The sequence below is a fragment of the Sodiomyces alkalinus genome (genome assembly GCF_003711515.1).
Source record: "Sodiomyces alkalinus F11 unplaced genomic scaffold SODALscaffold_10, whole genome shotgun sequence".
NCBI classification, from domain to species: domain Eukaryota; kingdom Fungi; phylum Ascomycota; class Sordariomycetes; order Glomerellales; family Plectosphaerellaceae; genus Sodiomyces; species Sodiomyces alkalinus.
In genome coordinates this window covers 1,260,095-1,281,223 of record NW_021167088.1, presented here as the reverse complement: position 1 = coordinate 1,281,223, position 21,129 = coordinate 1,260,095, and the positions used below count along the sequence as shown (strand labels likewise).

At 55.6% G+C, this 21,129-nt stretch overlaps 7 protein-coding genes and 1 non-coding gene across 8 annotated transcripts; 4 read left to right on the top strand and 4 right to left on the bottom strand.

Annotated features, from left to right (window-relative positions):
* Positions 1-1,298: 1,298 nt before the first annotated feature.
* Positions 1,299-2,211, top strand: SODALDRAFT_337225 (ATP synthase delta chain; the record flags this gene model as incomplete). Its single annotated transcript, XM_028612661.1, has 5 exons — positions 1,299-1,400; positions 1,467-1,496; positions 1,628-1,781; positions 1,915-2,093; positions 2,179-2,211. The coding sequence occupies 5 exons, from the start codon at positions 1,299-1,301 to the stop codon at positions 2,209-2,211; spliced, it is 498 nt and encodes a 165-aa protein (XP_028463852.1).
* Positions 2,212-3,136: 925 nt separating this feature from the next.
* SODALDRAFT_328427 (hypothetical protein) lies at positions 3,137-4,504 on the top strand. The gene has a single exon (XM_028610690.1). It carries the CDS (start codon positions 3,389-3,391, stop codon positions 4,322-4,324), a length of 936 nt encoding a protein of 311 aa, XP_028463851.1. The 5' UTR covers positions 3,137-3,388; the 3' UTR covers positions 4,325-4,504.
* Positions 4,451-6,034, bottom strand: SODALDRAFT_328426 (Aminomethyltransferase folate-binding domain-containing protein). Its single transcript, XM_028610689.1, has one exon. It carries the CDS (start codon positions 5,910-5,912, stop codon positions 4,563-4,565), a length of 1,350 nt encoding a protein of 449 aa, XP_028463850.1. The 5' UTR covers positions 5,913-6,034; the 3' UTR covers positions 4,451-4,562.
* Positions 6,035-6,558: 524 nt separating this feature from the next.
* Positions 6,559-11,442, bottom strand: SODALDRAFT_381310 (hypothetical protein; the record flags this gene model as incomplete). The annotated part of the gene is made up of 10 exons (XM_028615160.1): positions 6,559-8,711; positions 8,749-8,860; positions 8,989-9,106; positions 9,161-9,198; positions 9,566-9,648; positions 10,043-10,256; positions 10,402-10,515; positions 10,859-11,139; positions 11,216-11,239; positions 11,340-11,442. The coding sequence occupies 10 exons, from the start codon at positions 11,440-11,442 to the stop codon at positions 6,622-6,624; spliced, it is 3,177 nt and encodes a 1,058-aa protein (XP_028463849.1). The 3' UTR covers positions 6,559-6,621.
* On the top strand, positions 9,333-9,413 carry SODALDRAFT_t179. Its single transcript has one exon. It is a non-coding gene; the product is annotated as a tRNA-Ser (tRNA).
* Positions 11,443-11,650: 208 nt separating the features above from the next.
* Positions 11,651-13,541, bottom strand: SODALDRAFT_328423 (hypothetical protein). Its single transcript, XM_028610688.1, has one exon. It carries the CDS (start codon positions 13,230-13,232, stop codon positions 12,144-12,146), a length of 1,089 nt encoding a protein of 362 aa, XP_028463848.1. The 5' UTR covers positions 13,233-13,541; the 3' UTR covers positions 11,651-12,143.
* A 2,189-nt stretch (positions 13,542-15,730) lies between these two features.
* On the top strand, positions 15,731-18,895 carry SODALDRAFT_362902 (hypothetical protein; the record flags this gene model as incomplete). Its single annotated transcript, XM_028614509.1, has 15 exons — positions 15,731-15,759; positions 15,910-16,116; positions 16,236-16,293; positions 16,360-16,400; positions 16,487-16,658; positions 16,700-16,872; positions 16,939-16,985; positions 17,106-17,180; positions 17,207-17,382; positions 17,420-17,513; positions 17,680-17,724; positions 17,789-17,891; positions 18,094-18,203; positions 18,263-18,541; positions 18,792-18,895. 15 exons carry the CDS (start codon positions 15,731-15,733, stop codon positions 18,893-18,895), a joined length of 1,713 nt encoding a protein of 570 aa, XP_028463847.1.
* Positions 18,896-18,947: 52 nt separating this feature from the next.
* SODALDRAFT_328422 (DEAD/DEAH box helicase) lies at positions 18,948-21,034 on the bottom strand. The gene has a single exon (XM_028610687.1). It carries the CDS (start codon positions 20,893-20,895, stop codon positions 19,207-19,209), a length of 1,689 nt encoding a protein of 562 aa, XP_028463846.1. The 5' UTR covers positions 20,896-21,034; the 3' UTR covers positions 18,948-19,206.
* Between the last annotated feature and the right edge of the window lie 95 nt (positions 21,035-21,129).

Below are 21,129 nucleotides of genomic sequence, written 5' to 3'. Positions count from 1 at the left end.
ATAGGATTGAAAGTTGGGGGAAACGGATATTTCGCAGCGACTCATCTGCGTTTCCTAGCCTGTTGTCGGTTTTCCAATCTCAAGAAACTTCCTCATCCCCATGTCGGTACGTGAGTGCAGAGTGATAAAGAGTATCCATCCGTATTACTTGTGACCTTGCTTCCCGTCCATGTATTCGCATTCGAAGGTTGAAGGAGGTGCCACATGGACTGGGACACAAGTTATTAGGGTCATGCGTACAAGCACGACGACGGCACGAACCCCCACGTCTGCGTCCCACAGGCTTCATAACAACCCCAGGAAAACGCAGAAAAACGCAGGAAAACGGAGGGCGGTGACATCCAATACTACACTTTGTAGAGCCAAGAAGGAATGAAAATGGTCAGGAGGTAGCCAAGCCAAACGCTGAGAGCGCGGGGTTTTGTCACGCCACTTTGGCAGCAACCAAATGCATCCTCCCAAAAGCGTACTAGCATACCGAATCTCGGCAGGCTGTGATACCCAACGGCGGTGCTCACAGGACGGCTTTGCCCGGACGCGATTCCGGAGAGTGGGAATGGGCGCGAACAGAGCACTGCGAAAATGCTGCTGGTTAGATATGTGTGTCGCCTATCGGGCAATCATGGGATTGTCAGGGATCAGCTAGCTGCCTTGTTTGGCAGGATAGAGCTGTCTCGTGAGTTGTGAGGGCAAGACGATTGATGGACTGTGAGACAGCTCGAACTGATTGCACAAGTTTGGCCCGGTCGGAAGAACCTGTGATGAAGGACCTCGATGTTGAAAGTAAGACGCCTGGCCAGTTGCACACCAGAATTGCGTCACACAAGCTGATTTTCTTGGAGGAATCGACATCTCTCGTCCGTTCTCATTGTCCGAGCAGGTTTTTTTGCCCCATCTGATTCTAGTTTTGGGGTGAACACGGTATGGCAAGTCGCGAAGACAGGAATGATTGATACCTTACCTACCCGATTCTGTTGCATCTTCACACCCACTTCCGGAGAAATCCCCTTTCCACCTGCAAATGTTTGGATGCCCAGCCCACAACAAGCTTGCTTCAATATACCATTAAATGCGTTACTTGAATATATAACGGCATATACTAGTCAAACCGATAAATTAGCCGAACACAAGCTTATCTGCTTATTGAAGTCAACAAAACCACGTGATACTACTCGTGACTGAAAATCCTCCCGCTAACCGAATCGCGAACCCCATCAACCGAAAGATTCCTGTCCCGACTTCACCGGAAGGTTTCCTTCAGCAACAGACGTCAATTCCCCCCCTCCCGCCAGCCCATCATGAACTCCCTCCGCTTCGCGCGCGCGGCTCTCCGAGCACGCCCTGCTGCCATTAGGGCCCCTCTTCAGCGCCGCACCTACGCGGATGCTGTCCCCGACAAGGCAAGCTCAAGTCCAGCCCTCCCCCCGACTCGTCTGATATCGGCCATTTGCTAACCTCTCCTAAAGATCAAGCTGAGCCTGTCGCTCCCCCACCAGGTACGAACGCGAATTTCCACATCCTGTCCCCCGTGCGATTGATATCGTCGCCGCCGACGCCCCATTGGCTACGAACAAGGACAGGCCGGTCGGAGAGCGAATCAAGCTAATTGCCGCAATTTCGTCTGCAGTCTATCTACAAGTCCCAGGACGTCGTCCAGGTCAACCTCCCCGCCGAGTCGGGCGAGATGGGCATCCTCGCCAACCACGTTCCTTCAATTGAGCAGCTGAAGCCCGGTCTTGTCGAGGTTGTGGAAGAGAGCGGGCCCAGCAAGCAGTTCTTCCGTATGTCGCGCACCGCCATCATACTCTACTTTCGTCATTTCCCCAATGGCAGCCATTCGCCATGCCGGGCGGGACTTGAGCTTCAAGATTGTGCGGGGCGAAATAGATGGCTAACAAAGTGTCAATGGCTTAGTGTCCGGTGGATTCGCCGTCGTCCAGCCGAACTCGGTGTTGAGCATCAACGCCGTCGAGGGCTACCCCCTGGAGGATTTCAGTGCTGAGGCCGTCCGGGCGCAGATCGCCGAGGCCCAGAAGGTGGTGAGCGGCAACGCCAGCGAGCAGGATGTTGCCGAGGCCAAGATTGAGCTGGAGGTATGTTTATGCTCCGTGCAACCTGCGGGAGGCTTGTCGAGGCCCCGCTCCCGTTGTTATGAGATAGCCAACTGACGTCGTCCAGGTCCTTGAGAGCCTCCAGGCTGTCCTGAAATAGAGGAGAGGCGTATAGAAGCCAGTCGTGGACTAGGCATTGTACATCAACAGACACCCTGATTCCCTAGTTGGCGTGTTCGTCTCGGATGGGCGTCGCATCCGTTAATTGAATGCCGCTTGCAATGTTCCAATGATTTCGTCTCGTCGGCTTTGCCTGAAAAGCATGTGCTTGCTCCTGCCGCAGGTTTCATTGATCTGTTAGGTGTATTCTTTTTGTTTGTATAGTTTCCCATATGATCAAAAGCTTCTCTCCTTTTTATTTCCAGCCTCTTAGCTGTATTCTTTTCTTTTCGGGTTCTCCTTTCTTACGCCTTTCTTATGCCCCGTAACGCAAATATCGTCGATATAGCTACCTCCAGGGCAAAACTGTTTCTCAACGTTCATTCTCAGGACGCTCGCAAGCCGGCCATTGAATACTCGACATGATTCGGATATCAGACTGCTTGGCCCCGTTCCTACAACTATGGCCAGCGTCTTCCCTTGATATTACGACTGGCCTAGTAGCAATGCTGCAGTCACGGTAACCCTCCCGCCCGTCAAAAACAACTTTCAAAGAACATGGGGACGGGACGTCTAGTTGGGCCACTCCCTCACTTGCAACTCCTGACTAGACGTCTTTCAGCAAGTTGAACTTGAAGCGAGTGTCAGACAGAGCCGCAATCGACGTTCTCAATCACCCCTGACATGTAATTCCGATGAGCTTGGGTAACTGACATCGTTGGAAGAATAACGCTGCGCGCCTGTCTCGCTCGTTCTTATGATCCCGCACCACGCCTTCACCCATGGCAAGACGAATATGTATTTTAATTTTTAAAGCGGGGAAGCCACGGACTCGAACTCTAAATAAAGATTCCAAAAACATGAAAATATCATGACTGGGATTCTTTGTTGTCATTTCTTGATGCCCTGGCCGTCTAACATGGTGGACTACCTTGCTCAGTACGTACCTTACTTGCTTATCTAATCAGCAAACTCGTTTCCAGCACCCAACAACTTCAAGCTTCAGTGTTGATTCTACAGAGTACGTTCGGACTTCCAATCCCACATCACCTCTGCCATAACCAACGAGCCGGCTCCACTTGAAAACCTTTCAGCAAACCGTCGCCGAAGCACTTCGTCTTGATATCCTCTCCTACCCTTCCATTCAAGTGGACATCCCGCCCGATACTCACCTTCCAATGGAGGCGAAAGAACTCCTCACCAAAGCGAGCGACCTCGCCTCCCGTAACATCGACCTCTACGCCCTCGTCGGCCTCGACGAAAATGACGACGCAACCGCCTCCCTAGACGCCAAGGCCGTCCACCGCGCATGGCGCAAAGCCTCCCTAAAACACCACCCCGACAAAGCGGGCACGGCCTTCGACCCGGACAAATGGGACCTCCTCGAGACGGCGCGCGACGTGCTCCTCGACACCTCGGCCCGCGGGGCCTACGACGCGGCGCGGCGCGCCCAGCGCCTCCGGGCCCAGGAGCGCTCCAAGGTAGAGGGCCACCGCAAGCGGCTCATCGACGAGCTCGAGGCGGCGGAGAACGAGGCCAAGCGGCGGCGCGCCGAGGAACGAGAACGCGCCGCGCAGCTGGAGCGCGAGAAGGCGCGGCTTGCCGAGGAAGGTCGCCGGCGTATGGTTGAGGAGGCGGAGCGGTTTAAGCGCGAGCAGCTGGAGCGCATGGCCCGGGAGCAGGCGCGGGAGGAGGACAAGGACGAGGACGACGATCGGTTGAGGGAACTGCAGGCTCTGCTTGACGAGGTTAGGAGGCGGAAGGCGGAGAAGAAGGCGAGGAGGAGGGCGGGGAAGGCGGGGTACTATAAAAATGGCGTTGGGGAGAGTGAGGAGTCGAAACGCGGGAGCGGGGAAGACGAGGCTAAGCAGCAGCAGCAGCAGCAGCAGCAGCCTACCACGGCTCCCGCTTCGGCGCCGGCTGGTCCCCCGAGATGGGAGGATCTGAAGGCTCGGATGATTGCTGTGCAGAGGAGACGAGATGCTGAGAAGTTGGCGAAGCAACAGGCACAAGCACAGGCACAGGGGCAACAAGAACAGGCGCCAACCCAGGGCGAGGCACCCCCGCGATCAACCCAGACACAACCTACAGAGGTGGAAATGAAAGACGGGTAGCAAAAGGGGGCTTTGGGGGCGGCCATTTTACGACATGCGACTTGCATGCCTCGAATACGGAACGCATCAAGATGATTTGGCATGGGGAGCAAGCATGGAAACTTCATTTAGTATAGAGTTCGCGATACCCTTTTTCTCATTTCCACGCTAGATCAATTCCAACATGATAATATACAGCTGATCACGAGTTGTACACATGAAAGTTTATACGGCTGCAATCAAGCCATGCGTACGACCTTCACTCTGTAGCCTCGGTCTGCGGCTGCGACTGCGACTTGCCCTGGGCCTGGGCCGCCTGGGCATCCAGCGCCGCTCGTAACCAATTCGGCACAAAGGCCTTCACCATGACGCTCCCACCGTCCGTCTTCTCGCCCGCTTCATCCTCCCCAGCCTCCCACTCGATCTTGAACTCGTCCGTGGACTTGTACGAAGACGTGGGCAGAGGCCCCGCCACGTCCGTCATGGTCTCCAGTCGACACAGCGCCAGCCCGATATTCCCGACCCCGCGAAGCCACTTGCCCGGGTTCCGCGCCCTCTTATCCACCGACTCGATCTTCGCCTCCCCGGGGACGTCCTCGGCCCGGACGGACGCCGCGCCCGCACCTTCCGACCGGTACGCGAGCTCCGTCGGCGGCACAGGGTCCTCGGAACCATACAGCACGCAGGGCAGGACGCGCTTCCGCACGACGCCGCGGTGCTTGGTCCGTATGGTCAGCTCCTGCCCGACGTAGCACCCCTTGCGGTAGTCGACGCCGCCCATGACGTCGACGTTGCTCTCCTGCGGCAGGGCCTGCTCGCGCACCAGCTCGTGCTGGCCCTCGGGCACGCCGAAGAGGTAGCGGCGCACCGTGTAGGCGGCCTCGGTGGACTCGTCGAGGTCGAGCAGCGGCGGGGCCTCGACGCCGCGGTGCACGAACCGGACGCCCATGCCGGGCGCGCGCGTGTCGAGCGCGAGGGCCGAGTCGGCGGGCGCCGAGGCGGCCAGGGCGTCGAGCGGCGGGAGGGCCGCGCCGCCGGCGGGGTCGTTCCAGGCGTGCCAGACCGTGGCTTCGGCGTCGTCGAGGAGGCGGGCGTTTAGGCGCGCGCGGAGCTTGTAGCGGCGGATGTGCCGGGTTAGGCTTGAGGCTTGGGCGGCGTCGACTTCGATGAGGAAGGCGGTGCCTGGCTCGGCGGATGGGTCGGAGGGGTTGTTGGCGTGGAAGATGCCCAGGGTGTCTGGGTAGATGAAGACGTCGAAGAGGATGCGGCCTTGGGCGGTGAGGAAAGCCGTGTAGAAGCCGGACTTCCGAGGTTCGGCTTCCGGTCCGGTGATGCTGGCGGTTATGACACCCTGGAGAAACTTGGGTGCATCGGGGCCAGCGATGGAGATGAGGCGGCGGGAAGGGAGGGCCGCATAGCCTGATGACGGTGGTGGGGGAGGGCTTACGAAGTTGGAAGGTGAGCGGCTTGAGGCAGTGAGGGAGAAGAGCCGTGGAGTGTGTGGTTTAGGAGCACGACACCGGGTGCAGGCTGGAAAGGAAGACGTCGGGAAGACGGCGTTCAAGTGACGCGCCAGGGCGGTCGTCGTGGTTCGTGCTGAGCTCCGCATAGTCGTGTGACGGCTCTTCGTTTTTCTCGCAGCTCGGGTTTGCGGTTTGGGTCGAGCTGGTCACGGCGTAGAAGGTAGAATTGCCGGGAGATGCAGTTGTTAGGGCAGTGAAATGGAGGTTGGGGATAATTGGTAAGAAGTCGACTCACCTCGGCATGTTCACCGAAGCTTCAAGATACGTCACACACGTGACGTGACTTTGGGTCCACTCGACCCCCACCCCTAACCTGAAGACTCCCTACGAAGTACGTGTACAACGGACTCGGTACGTTCGTTGTAGGCGCTTTTCACTTCTACCAAATAGGTCGGGGAACTGAAGTCCGAGCCTCATTTATGGTCAGTTCTATGGCCATGTAAACGTATTAGCTCGCTCTACAGGACCCAATTCAATGCTGGCATTTCCTAGTCTTGCTCGGAGTGGCGTGGAGGGCGGATCTGCACGAAACACTGAGGGATCCGGTCAGTTCATCGATGAAGATGACCCTTCCTTCGTAAAGGCGCAGGGGGACGATGGAGAGTTAACGGACAGTAATATTGTGCGAAACCATTTAGGTATTCACGGTTGACCAAGTTCAGGAGCATCTCGGCTACGAGCAGGTCATCTGCTACGATCCAAAACTGACGCGCTTCACTGGGTTCAGACGTACTACTCATGATGTGAGTTGGAACGCTATTGTAAACCTATTGTATCGTGGCATTAGCCTTCATATCATTTCTCCTCCTCCTCCTCCTTCTCCTTCCCCTTCTCCTTCCCTTCCTCCTCCTTCCCTTCCTCCTCCTTCCCTTCCTCCTCCTCCAAGCCCCCCGCGGTATCTAGTTCAGCCAGCCAGTTCCTGACGGGTGAGATATCCGCCGCGGACGCCGCATCTAGTCCAGACATCCGGTTCTTAATGGGTGAGATAGGTCGGTCTGATACGGAAGGACTTCCGCCTTCGTCTTCCGCCCTGCAGTTTCCATATTCATCGCAATCGGGTACATGGAACCAGTCATGGTCCCAGATATCCCTTTCATGCCGAGTCTGCCCATGGAGGCGCAGCCAGCAAAAAACACTGCGCGTAGCTTTTACCGAGGCAGCTTCTGTCCTTGTGTCTAGGTGGTCGTAAAGAATAGTAATCTGCCGTCCGCTATTAAGGTGTTCGGCAGGTGGGAGATCCAGAGGCGGGGGGCGGGGCCCTGGCTCGGGTTCGGGAGTTTGTAGCTGGCACTCGCCGTCAATGCAGTCCCAAGCGAAACCTCGGTACTGAAGCCAGTGATTCTCGCATTCTTCATGGGCCCGGACTTCCAAGTCCACATCTTCCACGGGTGTTGCTCCGAAAGGTCTCCACTGGCAGGAAGGAACCCCACGGGGTAGACCACGAGACTGAGAAAGGAAGAGGAGCCGACACTCATCTGCACGTAAGATGCATCCGTCCACCGAAAGGGGGTTGGACACTGGTGGTTGGAGGAATGATTGTACGGTGCCCGACCACACAGCGGAGTGGAGATCTGCTGGTATCTCCCCGCGTCGAACTTGCGTCAAAAGGCCCTTCTGTAACCCTAGGATGGTCGCGCCAACCCAGAGGAATGCGACGGATGGGCCGCGCCCCATAAACATACGTCCAAGGACATTCGGCCCACCATGAGCCGCTGCTTCGATAGCTGCCATTGTTCCCTGTAGCCACGCGCTCACCAGGTTGCAATCGACTTGTGGGTCATAAAATACACTGAGCAGCATTGGGCGTATACCCCTTTGGTGGCAGCTCAAGGTGAGAAGTTGGTCGAGACGGTGTTCCTGGTGAATCCAGTCATGCCGTAACTGGCGTTCAGGAGCAGGGCCTTGTTCATGGGAAGCCACTTCGGCCGGCTGTGTCTCGGCGCCGATTTTGGGATAGGAAAGTTTCCATATTCCCTCTTTGTCGAGGCGTGGAAAGAGAAGGACAGTGGCCAAGGCAGCGTGGCTCTGGTCTATGACATTGTGCCGCAGGCAGAACCGGTCAAGAAACCGTATAGCGGTCGACGACGACACGGCTGGGGGGCGAGAAGAGGGCGGAGAGGGCGGAGAGGACGAATTCGCCCTCCGTACGACGAACCACGGATGCGGCTGCAGGATGAGGGACCAAGGAGATACAAGATACGAGCCGGACACACGAGACTGCCAGCCTTGTCCTGGCGCCAGCACGGCCGCCCACCATCGAGTCTCTTCAAGACTTGCACTTCCAATGTCGACGTCGACGTAGCTGCCGCGCCGGCCCCGCGACTGCTGTGACGGGTCATCTTGGTGCTCTGCCTGACTGTCGGTGTAGGTTAGGGGGCAGCAGGCTTCCGGTAATAACTCGGCCCAGCGAGCAGACAGAATATAGGCCCAGGCCAAAACAAGGATGGGGATATAGTTCGTGTCCGCCCGGACAAACCATTGGCAGTTGTTGAAACTCGCTTGTTCCGGTCTGACGATGGATAGGATGACAGGCTCAGCTGTGGCCAGTTCGATCTCTAGCGGCTGCGGAAAGAGTGGGAAGGGAACGTCACCCTTGCAAGGCGGCGAGCCCCAGATGGAGAAGCCAGTCGCATAGATAGGAGGAGGCCCGTCGTCATGTCGGGTTGCGCCCAAATGCTGCACTCGTAGGTTAGGGGGGAAATAAGGGTGCTGACCAAATGCGTCCCCGGGCACAAGACATGACGCGGGCAAGGCAGGGTTCTCGATCGCATCGAGGTGGAGGTTCGCCCACACTCGGAAGGCGGCATCGTAGGTCTCGCGGAACTGCTCGGGGGTCGGTCGCACCCGATCCTCCACGCTGGAACTGCTCTCGGTGGGAAAGGAACCTGTCATGTTTCGGCCGGAAGAGATGTTACGGAATACGCGTGATGCTCATGCAAGGCTCAAGGAATGTAGGCTGCGAATCTCTCTGTCTTTTGGCAAAGCAAACGATATGACCACCGAGACCGGATTTCTCAGTAAGCCATGCATCTATCTATGTGAATGTTGAAGCCGCTAAGTTCTAACCCGTCAACTTTCTTTCCGGGACGGTCCCGAACACTGTAATTTGCTTGTTAAACGGCATGAGCACCGCTGTACCAACAACGAACATAAGGTATCTACTCCCCTCGCGAAGCTCAGGGCTGCCGGGGAAAGTTCAGCCTTCAGTCTGCCCATCAGGCAAGTGAAGGCAACCAGGACTCCGTGGATTCCGTGGCCTACGTTCTCCGTAAGAGCTGCCCTGGTCATCGCTGTTCGTGTGCAGTGTTATTCACACAAGGTAGGTATATAACACAACTCGATCGCGTTGATTTGATGCTTGGTTACTGTGGGCTAGAATGCCATCAAGGTGGGTTGGATGGCTGGCTGCTTGAGTTCAAGTCTAAAGTGAAAATAGGATGGGACGGGTGTGTAATATAGGAACCGAGGTATATAATGTGGCTGCATGGCACAATGAACAACTGGGCGGCAAGGTGGCGGAGTGGTTAACGCGATAGCCTGCTAAGCTATTTCCTTCGGGAGCGTGAGTTCGAATCTCACCCTTGTCGTTTCTTTTTGACTTTTTCCTCTATTTTTGTTTCTCATTATTGTTGTCTAAGTATGCCCGTCGAAAACATGGGGGTCCACAGTACATACACATTCATACTGCACCCATCGCAGGAAGTACAGGGTGCAGAATTACAAAACAGATTTATTGTACCATGGCTAGGGCGCTGCAAATGGAAGTTTCGGGACTGGGAAGCTCCGTGATATCGCACCCGGGTGTTGCGTCGATCTGGTATACTGTACGTTGTAGAGAAGGAACTAGCTCTATATTTACAAGGCCGCGCTTGCTGCTGAATTTAGCACTTAGCACAATCTCACGGCATTTACCGTGATCCAACTGACCGAAGGGACCTTGGAGAATTATTGCGCCGACGAATGGCTTTCTGACATTCTATATCTTATTAACTCTGTACTTGGCGACTTTATTTTTGTCTTGCCTCAGATCGGATGAGAATATCGAGAAAAACAAGACTACGGGTGTCGTACCAGTCGTTTTACATCGTATACATCGACTGTCAATCAGATACGAATACGCATTTTGCCGTATCGCTCGTTTTTGGTCGGGGCAGCGTTGGGGCCACGCCAAGCCGATTTAAAGTCGGGCGACAAGACAAGAAGGGCGCCCACACACGCATGATCCAGAACCCGTGATTCGATTGTTCCGCCAGCGCGACGACGGATGACCGACCCAGTCCAACAAGGGACATCGCATGCGGTCTCAAATAGACAAGGTACGCGGCCGGCCGTCGCTCAGCACATTCCGAGTCGCATCCGTACTCGCAGCGCATCGCGCGTAATTCAGTGCCGTTCTTGTCTCTGATAGCACTGAATTCTGACCCGAAACTCTTGTAAGTTGTCAAACCTCCGCTTGTCAACCCTCTCTCCCTCTCCCCCCCGGCTCTCTTACGCGCATGAAGGAGAAGAAAAAAATCATTTCCAGTGCATAAGCACAGGCAGCCACGTAATGGTACGGAGTAGTTAGTTCGTGACGCAATGAGGCAGTGGCGCAATGAATGCCGCGACGCAGAAGGCAACCAGGACGACGATGGGGTCGAGAACGGCGTGTGGTTTGGAATTTTGGATGGTAGGATGATTACACCAGGTCTAGGCTACCGAGTGACAGAACAAGGTCGAAATGGGAGGTGGGTTCGTGTTTGTGACATGTGTTCAGGCGGAGAGACCAAAAAAGGAATGAAAAAGTGACAAAGTACCAGGCACCCGCGATTGTGGCCGAGAGAACCAGCATCATCACACGGAGAGAAAAACGGCAACTGGTAAATCGCCTTTAGTCTGGGTACCTACCTAGATAAGGTACCGCGGGATTGGGCCATCGGGCGCGAGTACGGAATACATCACGGGTATTCATTCATAAGGTAACTTGGGCGTCGGTTCTTAAGGGAGGCGTCGGACTCGGGACGACGTACGTATGAAAACAGATAGTACTAACAGCGGACTCGTCATACAAGTGATTGGGTTCTGATTTGGAGTCCTCTGCGCTCCGACTCATGATCGGACTTTGTTCGTCCGGTCGGATACAAAAGAGCGGCAGCCGAAATGTTGCGATTTGTATCCGACCGGACGAACCGCAAAGTCCGATCATGAGACGGAGCGCAGAGAAAAGAGCCACAGGAAGGGGGGTGTGGTTAACAATCACCCGCCCCCTAGCGGTAGCCGAGGCGGGAACGTTGAACGAAACGTACCGAGTCCGTGTGTGTACATGTATCTGCTCTGCAATACAAATGCGCAAATAACCAGGCAACGAGCAAAAAGGCAGAGAATGGCGGTGTTAGGAGTCGATACCTACCTGCTAGACGCCAAATAGACCCTGCTGAAATCGATGATGATCAGAAAAGATGGGAGATGATGCTAGAAGGAGATAATATCAGATGGAGCACGGAGTGAGTGAGTAGGTACAGTACGTACCGTACCTTTAAGGGTCTGCTTGGTCGTGGTGACACGGAGATGGAGATGGGAGTCATACCGAAAGGGTCCGATTTCCCACGCGACCCCAAAGCCCGAAAAAACAGCCATGGTCGGTCTTCGGCCCCGCGACCCTCCGCCCTACCATTTAGCACAGCGGAAGTGCCATAAAGCGACCCAATGACTCGTTAACCGACCAAAAGCCGCGAGTTTCTTTCCTTGTTCCGGTCGAGGTGAAACCGAACTCGCTAACCGAATTGACCGTGGGAGTCATCACAACCAGGGACGGACACGAGAGAGGAGCCGAACTTGCGACACATGACGGTATTGGTATACTTCAATTGAAAGTGAGGAAAGCCGTGCGCTAGATTTCCCAGTTGTAGTAAGAAGAAGTGGTGGTATCGCCCGTCCCAGAGAAAGCATATCGCGCTAATCAATAAATACATCATGGCTTCCCGCTCAACCCCTTTAGGGGAGCGAGGATAAGCCGAGAGAAGAGAAAATGCAAAGGTGTGAAATGAGAAGAAACAGACCCCAAGACGATCCACGTCCCTCCTTTTTGTGCGGTGCTGCTTGAGCACCAGCCCTTGGAATGAAACGCCAACCAAAGGTGACAAACCAATAAAAGAATAATAGCATTTGGCTTTGCATTCCATCAAATCGATGAGATTGCTGCCAATTTTCCCGGTGAAACCCCGTGTAAAACGCCGCCGTCATGCCACCATCGCTCGAAGCCAAATAATAGAGATGCTCAGAAAGGTGAAGCAAGAGTCGCAGAGAAGAAGAGAGAAAATTGAGGTTCTTTCCACCCTCTAATAGACCGAAATGGCCGACACGAGGGGCGGATTCCTCCTCCTCGGGATGTAGAAGCCTTCCGAGTAGAGGCTGCTGCGGTCTTCTTCGTCTTGCTCCTCTTGTTCTGAACGGGCGTGGTGCATCTCTCCCTTGGCGTCCTTCGCCGGGAAGGCGAAGCTCACGTTGGGCGGCGACGGCGGCATCGACGAGTCCTCGTCGGACGATTCGGACAGGTCGGCGTCGAGTTCTGGCGGCGAGTGCGGGTGTGACACGGTACGGACGAGCTCGAGTTGGGCGTAGTCGTCTTCGAGGTCGTCTGTTTCCATGTCTTCGTCTTCGTCTTTGTCTTCGTCTTCGTCCTCCTCCACTGCGAGGAGGGGCCGGGAACTGCTTTGTGTGGTGGGAGGAGTTGCGCCGGATTTAGTAGTGAGGGTAGTAGTGAGGCTAGTGGCGAGGCTAGTGGTGAGGGTAGTGGTGGGGGTTACGGGCCGGAGAGCGACGGGACGGGCGACGGTGACTGTCTCGACCATCTCCATGTCGTCGTCGCTGTCGTAGTCCGAATCGTAGAGGTCCGAGTCGTCGTCCGAGTCGACGTCGATGTGCTCGGTATGCCAGAGCTGCTGTGGCTCCGGGGCGGCGTCCGCCCATTGCACGTGCCGGTCCTTCTTATCTACCGGCGTTGGGATGGGAGTTGGGGCGGGTGTAGGAGCGAGGGCGGGAGACGCGACGGGGACGGGCTGGGGCTCTTCGTGACGGATGGCGCCCCGTACCGATTGGTTGAACCAGCTCTCTTGCTCGCGCTCGGCGTCGGCAAGCTCGAACATGAGCGAGTCGAGGAGGTTGGCGTGGCCGACGAGCAGACGCAGGTCGTGGTCGGCGCGGCTTGCCTCGTAGGCGAGCTTGGCCCGCGCCTTGTGGGCGAGGTAGTAGGTTTGTGTGATAGACATGGCCCTCTTCCTCCTCTGGGCGGCGATGAGGAGATGTGCGGCAGACTGCTTGCTTGTTGATGTGGTCGCAGTCGCAGTCGCAGTCGCAGTGGTGGTGGAGGCAGGGAATGGAGAGTAGCTAGGGGGGGCCGATGGCCGATAAAATGTTGCTGAGGCCATTTTGGGTTTCTTATATGTTTGTGTGCCTGGTAATTCGAAGTGTTTCGAGATAAAAAGATTGTCTAATTTTCCCCGGTTGTGACTCAAGGCAGACGAGCGAGCCGAAATCGGTAAAGTGACAGGGATGCGGTCTAGGCTGCGATGATGCGAATTGGCGGGATATGTTGTGAGGGCCCTGGCGTTCCACGAAGCTTGCTTGTATATGTAAGTACTCCTTTTGAAGCTTGCTGGTCTGTCTTTCGCATCGTTTGGTATCCTGTCGTATATCCTTCTCTTCTTTTTTCTTCAGATGGAGTATGACGGAAGATGATAAATCTGAGAACGAGGGAAGAGGGGGGCCTCGAGAGTCTTTTAAGTTGGCTTTGCGGACCTCGGGGGGACCTCACTTCGATGGGGGGGTGTGTGGATGCAGTATCTTTCCCAGAGCTCCGGGGATTGAGATCGGGAGCGGTGTAAAGCCCGCTGATGGATGGGACTCATGGGAGCCAAGGTCACAGAAGGAAGGAGGGGTGTGAGTGTTGAGTCCAGCCAAGGCCAGGGCCACGCAGTCCGAGTCCGACCGCGGGCTTTTAGAAAGCACCCCCACTTCCGCCTTTTTACTTTCGCACCCTCCCATGTTCTCTGGCTGCGTGGACACTGGACAGGGTCAGGAGGATTCATCTGTTGAACCAGATTGAGCCGGGGGGTGGGGGTGTGATTGAAAATCCATGAGCCGAACTTGCTTACCAGAAACACACCTCGGCCCCTGCTACCTAATTACATCCCCACCCCAGGTCGAGCACCTTCCAGGTCGTCCTCATCTGTCATCCATCCGCAGCGTCGGACTTAGGCGGAGAATACCAGCCCAGGTACCGTTCCTTCCTCCGAGAACACCGTACACTACAACGGACAACGTAATTATTACTTCGAGATTTCTTAATAGAACGAGTATCCGACAAGCCCTCCGACGTCAGCCTCCCCGTTATGCTTCGGTCATCATAGGAAAAAAGAAACGAAAAAGTATTTTTGAAAAGACCAGCATGGACAAGTCTCTTGACGTTGTCAGGGGTTCAACAGCTATGAACCTGGAATCTTGCTGCCTACTGGACCTTTGTACTAAAACGAGATCTATTCGTCATCTTCATCTGGATTACGAAGCAGACCGGAACCCCGGAGACTTTGTAGGCCGCAAATTTGAAGTCCACGTTCGGTTCCGAGTCTGTCAGTCGGCCATAGTTCATACTTGTTCGGTTTAGGTAAGATGCCTGGGTACGGACTTGGTAAGCAAATTTCCGTTTGACCCTTTAATTGTCCATGCCTTTTCTCTTGTCATTGGTTTTCGTGCCTATTGCGAAAAATGAAACAATTTCTTTTCTTGCTCACTAATCTAACGTCCTGACACATCTGACCGTTGTTGTGTTGGAAATTAACTAATCAACAGTTTCTTCCTTCTTCTGCCGCATTTCATTGGTCTGCTGTGCAACATGCCGTCGAGTCACCATTGTTAGCCCTGTTTATTATAATAATAAGCCCCGTTCGCACGGATACGACGTATCCTGACGACCAACAGATATATGGTCAAGTCCTTCGTCTCCTAGTTCTCATATTCCAACGGTCTTTGCCGGCAGTTGGCCGCGGAATCCGCCCGACGCTGGCCAACCAGGCGAAGTTGCATCCTTCGTCCCCTTGACTTACGAGGAACACCATGGAATCTATCTGCCTGCACTGCCCCCAAAAAAAATCGGGGTGTCGGAGCAGTGAAGTCAATGCAATTCGTTTCGAGTTACAGTCAAAACCCCGCGTACGAATGCACACCCGACTTCACTTCTCTCGTGGGGAGGGTAGCCTATTAGACGGGTACTGAGTAATCATTTCGGGTACCCGCAGTAGATGGTGATGGGTCCGCGTATCGGCAGTTCTCTTCTGCTCAAATGGTTATCCTTCATGTCCTTTTCAGGAGCCGTTTGAACTGCCTAGTCCAGTCCATCACAAACGCACCTCGAGTCTTGTAAAGCCCACTTTGATAGCAGCAACCCGGCGTCTTCGTGCAAGCAACCGGCGCCCAACTTCTCCGCCAAGCCCGTCCGTCTCGACGTCTTAATATTACATTGTTTGGACAAGGGAAGCGACACATCGAAACCAAAATACACCCCTTCCTCATTGATCCTTGCCTTGTCTAATTCCGTCGCATGATGCCCTTTACACCCGCTTTATGTCGGTTCTTCACGTAGCAAGAGATCAACAGGACACACCAAACGCAATAGACCAGGATTTTCCCAATACTCCGATATCGAATCGCGGTAATATCGTGGGATCTTGGAAAATACCGGAAGACGAGCGAGACGAGACACAGCTTAGTAACTGTCAGCTGAGCGTTTCGAATCCCGGCTTCTCCCTTGTCCCCACACGCATATCATTCAAGCTGCACACCATTTCCCCCACGCCAAAGATAAGGTCCCCGGACTTAAGCAAAGGGGGGAACAGCTGTGCCCTATTTTCCCGGATTTTCTTTCTTTCCAATGCGCGGCATTATCGATGCGACCGACTGGTATGCTCGGAATAATAAACCGGGAAAGGGCATTTTTTGCATGTATTTTACGTGTATTAGCCGGAACACGGAATGCCAACAGCGTATTACTAAAATAAAACATGCTGCTCAATATGAGAACCCTGGCTGCCGATCGCTTAGGTAACCCAGCGTGCGGACCCACACGGAGGCCGGCGACCCCGCAACTCCGGTTGCTCCTCCGTCAGTGGTCATGTCGTCAAAGCTGCGCTGTTTGATGCTTCATAAATCCATGCATCCCAGTCTTTTCAACGAGGACATGGAGCTTTCCGGGATTCCAAGACTCAAATTCATCTCAGAGATTTTCTATTTATTTATGGTACAGCTCTTTTACGCAAGGTTCGAGACTGGAAGAATATCTTTTTTGGCGCGACTTCGATTCTCCTGCTGTTTGTTTCGAAATTTACCCCGCCGTCTAGCCCGTTTCCTTTTTCGGCAAATTTGGGGAATGGGTGTAGCTGCAGTTCGGATGCAAAAGTGCACATCGTGTGGTTGGTGCTACCCACACCCCTGGATGTAAAAGGCTGATCTTGCGGCGCAGTAACGCTCATTGCCGACTTTCTTGACATGAACCGTGCCTAGGACGTAGGTCGGGATAACATCATTCGAACATTGAAATCCGAGTATGTTTAACCGGCGAAGGAGTTGGAGATCTCTTGTTATGCTTGGTCTGATGAAAACAGCACCATCTCTGTGTTTCGCTTAGCAGGAATACGGGGGAAGAGCTACACCCCTCCCCTCCCAGCCTCTCTCTCCGCCACGAAGCGGGGGCTAACAAAAGTGATAAACAGACAAGCTTAGCAGCTTGCCCTACAGGGACGCTCAAACCACAGGACCCAAAAGCAACAAGGGCCGCCGAAGCCCGACGCGAAACCTTGGTCGTTAGTCCGACTAGTGCAGATCTAAGGTCCACGATCGACAGATGATCCATGCTGCCACGCTGTTGCTGTCGACGAGAGGATACGCAACCTCGTGGTGGTGGGGGAGTGCTATTTTCGTCGCCTTCTTACTCCGTCCTGTCTGTCGCATGGCGACGTGTGAAAATGCCGCCTTGGCGTCGTGCACTTCCATCGTCTCGCGGAAGAGACAGGGGGTGTAAGCTCTCCTGATTGGCGGCCTCCCCCCGTGGCGCCTGCGCCTTGTTCGCTCCACAGCTTCTAGCGTCGATTCTACCCCACAAAAGAAGGTTGTTTATGTGGGACTATCACGTGATATAGCGTCCGGCCATACTCGAAGCAGAATCGAAAAGCATTGACCATCCCTCCTCCCTCCTCCCTCTTCCTCTTCTGATCTGATCTGTTTATCGCACACACAACAACCTCTGCCAGCATCGGAGAAGCTCCGTCAAGCTGACGGAGCCACTCTGAGCTACGACCTACTCCTTGGGTCAACCACGCACAGAAGTCTCGGTACCCCTGCCCTGCACCAGGCGTCTTCGAAGCACCCAATTACCTGTGTTCCGTAACGGCCCGTTCGGCCCTGAGCGACGGAGCCAAGATCTCGTTCTCCTCCCATACATATTCCAGGCCTCTATTCGTGCTTCACTTCAAGGATCCTCTTCTTGATCCCTCCCTCCAGCTGGCCGATATGGGGTTTGCCGGACCGGTACACTGCGCTTTCCTTTCAGTCGTTTTCCACACAGCAAGCCCACAACGACATCACACCCCTCCCCCGTCCTTGGCCTGGCAGCGATGTCACTCCCACGATCCACCGTAAGGCTGGCGTGGCGTGGCGTGGTGTGGTGTGGCTTTACGTACTCCCTACTCGGGCAGTTTGGAGTCAGCACGGGGACAGGGCACCAATGGTTTTGTGTGAATCCTTCTTTTCTTTTTTCTTTTTTTGTTTACTCTTCTCCCCGAAGCTTCTAAACTAAAAATAAGCCGTCCCCATGCTCGTTGACAGGGCTGAGGGCTGTTCCAGACGCTCGGGTCAGGTCACTGGAGCTGAGTCCTGTGGCAGGACCTTTTTTTTTTATTTCCGGTGCGTTTCGATGAAATCCTACGGGTCCCAGCCCGAGTTTGGACGTTCGGGACTTCCACGGATTCAGGTTTCGTGTTTGTCTTCACTGCCTTTCCTTCTGCGTTGCATTTGGTGTGGCGCCAGAAGCGGCAGTGGTCTCTCTTCTAAGTCGGTCGCTCTATATATACTATCCGTCCCACCGGAGACGCCGAGACTTCCTTCGTAGTCGAAGAGGCGTTTTCTGATCCTCCCCCCCCTTAGCCACTTACCCAACCTGGCTATATGGACTAACCCGACCATTGACCACTGCCGGCGTGGCTGATGTGGCGAGACGAGGGTTACTCATACTGAGCACAGTACAGTGCTGTGCGTCCCGCTGGCGAGCGAGTACGACTGCAACGCTGCGGTGCAACTTCTGCTAGGGCTATACGACCATCGCCACCGCCATGGTTTCCGCATGGCTCTGGGTATATGTTATCCAGAACTTACATCTGCATCTATCCCCCACATCAACAAGCTAACCTAGTGGCGACCGCATCGTGGCATGCACGCGTGAGCAGGGAAGAAGAAACCCAGCACATTCCCAACTTGATATACCGTCGCCACTATCTGTCAAGATTCGGCCCGTTCTACCACCTCGTCTGTTTATATTTCCTTTGGTCCGAGCCGTACCTGCATTTTGAGACTCCAAGTAACCAACCCGGCCCTGTCTTCCCCGCGTGGTGCCGTTCACGAAAACGTGGGGATATACGCGACTCGGAGGCATTACGGGGCTTGTGCAACACGGCTCCCCGCCCCGTGGCAAGTTGTGTATCGTTCATACCGACGAGGTTTGCTTTCCGTCTCGGGTGGTATCTGCCTCCCAATACCATACATTCATCCATCTGTCTTACCTTACCTTACCCCGCGTGTTCAAGACCCAGCCACCTACTTAACTGGCTTGACTTCGTTTAAAAACGCTGGAACGCTGCTCTTATGCCGACGCCCTTGCCCTGGTCAGAGGCTAAACGACGGTGCCGGCACTTATGTTCTTGTCACCGCCAGCACCACATAAGTGCTGCAGCGTAACATCGTCCGGCTGACGATGGAGAGAAAAAGAGATGAGCTGCTTTTGCTGGAACACTCGCTGTTCGAGGGCCTCGAGCTACAGGTCAATTGATGAACGAGTTTGCTGGAAGTGTGTTCGAAGCAGAGTGCCGCCCTGGGGGGAGGTGTCAGGTATCAAAATCTCAGGGGCAACTAGAAGGTTCCCAAGCTTCGAAAGGGAACGAGCACGATACTCCGATCGGCCTACATGAGACATGAGACATGAAACGCCCGTTCACATTTGTACAGTTGAGGCGAAGACTGGCATTGATACATAGGGGGTACTTCAGCTCTACCAAGAGTGATATCGTATATTTTCACGTAGCGTCCCACAACCACCCCTTACCGCCGCTTCCTCGCTCCTCACTCATTATGCAATGACGGCTAAACGGCCCTGAGCTTCACTTTCGTCCTCTTCCGCTTCCCACCAACTTCCCTATCCTCCTCAACCTCCAACAACGCCTCCCGCTTCTTCTCGGTGACGACCTTCAGCAGGTCCCGCACGACGCGGGTCTCGAGGTTGACGCCCTCCTCGGTCCACGCCTCCATCTCGCGGCCGACGCGGCGCTCGATGGCCAGCACCAGCTCGACGTCGCGCTGGCCGACAAAGGTGACGGCCTCGCCGGGGCGGCCGGCACGCGCGGTACGGCCGACGCGGTGGATGTAGTCGTCCGGGTCGCGGGGCACGTCGTAGTTGATGACGAGGGCGACCTCGGGGATGTCGAGGCCGCGGGAGGCGACGTCGGTGGCGACGAGGATGCGGGCGGCGGCGGCGCGGAAGCGGGCGAGGTTGTCGGTGCGCTGGCGCTGGGGCAGGCGCGAGTGCAGGGCGGTGACGCGGTGGTCGAGGAGGCGCAGGAGGTGGTGGAGGAACTCGGCGGTGGAGGCGCGGTTGCAGAAGATGATGGCGGCGCGGTCGGCGTTGCGGGCGGTCAGGAGCAGGGCGTGGAGGTAGTGCTCGCGGTGGGTGACGGGGACCTGGAGGTGGTGCTGGGCGAGGGTGGCCGGGATGGCGAGGGCCTGGGTGTCGACCTCGCAGACGAAGACGGGGGGTTTCCCCGGCTTGGGGGGCATGTCCCTGAGGGCGCGGACTTCGGGGGTGATGGTGGCGGTGAAGAGGAGGGTCTGGCGCTGCTGCGGCGGGGGTAGGGCGGCGAGGCATTCCTCGACGGCCGGGAGCATGCTGCCGGACCCCCATGCGTCGAGGAGGCGGTCGGCCTCGTCGAGGACGACGAAGCGAACGCGGCGGAGGCCGCAGATGGTGTCCTCGCCCGAGGTCCGAACGTGGTCTGCCAGCCGACCCGGGGTGGCGATGACGACGTGGGGACGCTGGGCGAGGGCGATGGCCTGGGGCCGCATGTCGGTGCCGCCGGTGATGAGTATGACCTTGATGCCTTGGGGAGATCCTATGGCCTTGAACTGCTCGAAGAGCTGGAGGGCGAGCTCGCGGGTCGGGGTCAGGACGAGGCCGAAGATGGCGGACGGGTCCTCGGACCATTTCTGGAGAATGGGCACGGCGAAGGCTACTGTTTTACCGGAACCGGTACGGCTGCCGCCGATGCAGTCCCGGCCCTTCAAGATTTCGGGGATACAGCCCTTCTGAATGCCGGTGGGCCGCTTGATGGCCATGTTGGCGAGGGATTGGACGAGCCATGGCCGGACGTTCAGGGAGGCGAAGCTGGTGTTGGGATCGGTGGGTGCGGTGACGGGAGTAGGGCGGGAGGCTTGGGTCGTCTCGTTCTGAGTCTGGGTTTTGGAGGAGGGTGGTTCCGAAGTTTGTCGGGCAGCTTGTTTCCTGTTCACACGGGAAGGGACCTGGATTGTCGACAAGGTTGGTCGAACCTCCGTCTCGTCCTCGTCCTCGTCCTCCTCGTCCTCGTCTTCTTCATCGTCGTCTAGGAAATTGGTAACGCTGGGCGGCGATGTTCGCCGTCTCTTGCGAGAGCCAGGGTTATCCAGGAAGTCAGACTCGGCTCCTGAAGAATCGTGATCGGAGCTCTGAGAAGATGATGTTGCACCATCTTCCTCGACCGACTGGGCACGGCGGCGGCTGCGATCTACGGAAGCCGGCATTTGGAGACCAATGGAGCGAGCCGGACCAAATTAGAACTAGGCTGAAAGATCAATCTGATAAAGAAGAGAATATCTAGGCGTATATTGGCCCGCTGGGTGTGAATGCGACGGAGTATTACGGTGTATGTCTGTTTCGACAGTTTCCACTGGAAATTTTCTGGCGTTTTCCTTCCACTCCAGATCTCTCCAAAAAAAAAAAAAAAACAGGTGCAGGGGCCGAGTGGGTCCAAGCGG

Bases quoted from the DNA above. Each gene is read 5' to 3' on its own strand.
- SODALDRAFT_328422 (XM_028610687.1), bottom strand. From the start codon at position 20,895: ATGCCGGCTTCCGTAGATCGCAGCCGCCGCCGTGCCCAGTCGGTCGAG.
- SODALDRAFT_328426 (XM_028610689.1), bottom strand. From the start codon at position 5,912: ATGCGGAGCTCAGCACGAACCACGACGACCGCCCTGGCGCGTCACTTG.
- SODALDRAFT_328423 (XM_028610688.1), bottom strand. From the start codon at position 13,232: ATGGCCTCAGCAACATTTTATCGGCCATCGGCCCCCCCTAGCTACTCT.
- SODALDRAFT_328427 (XM_028610690.1), top strand. From the start codon at position 3,389: ATGGAGGCGAAAGAACTCCTCACCAAAGCGAGCGACCTCGCCTCCCGT.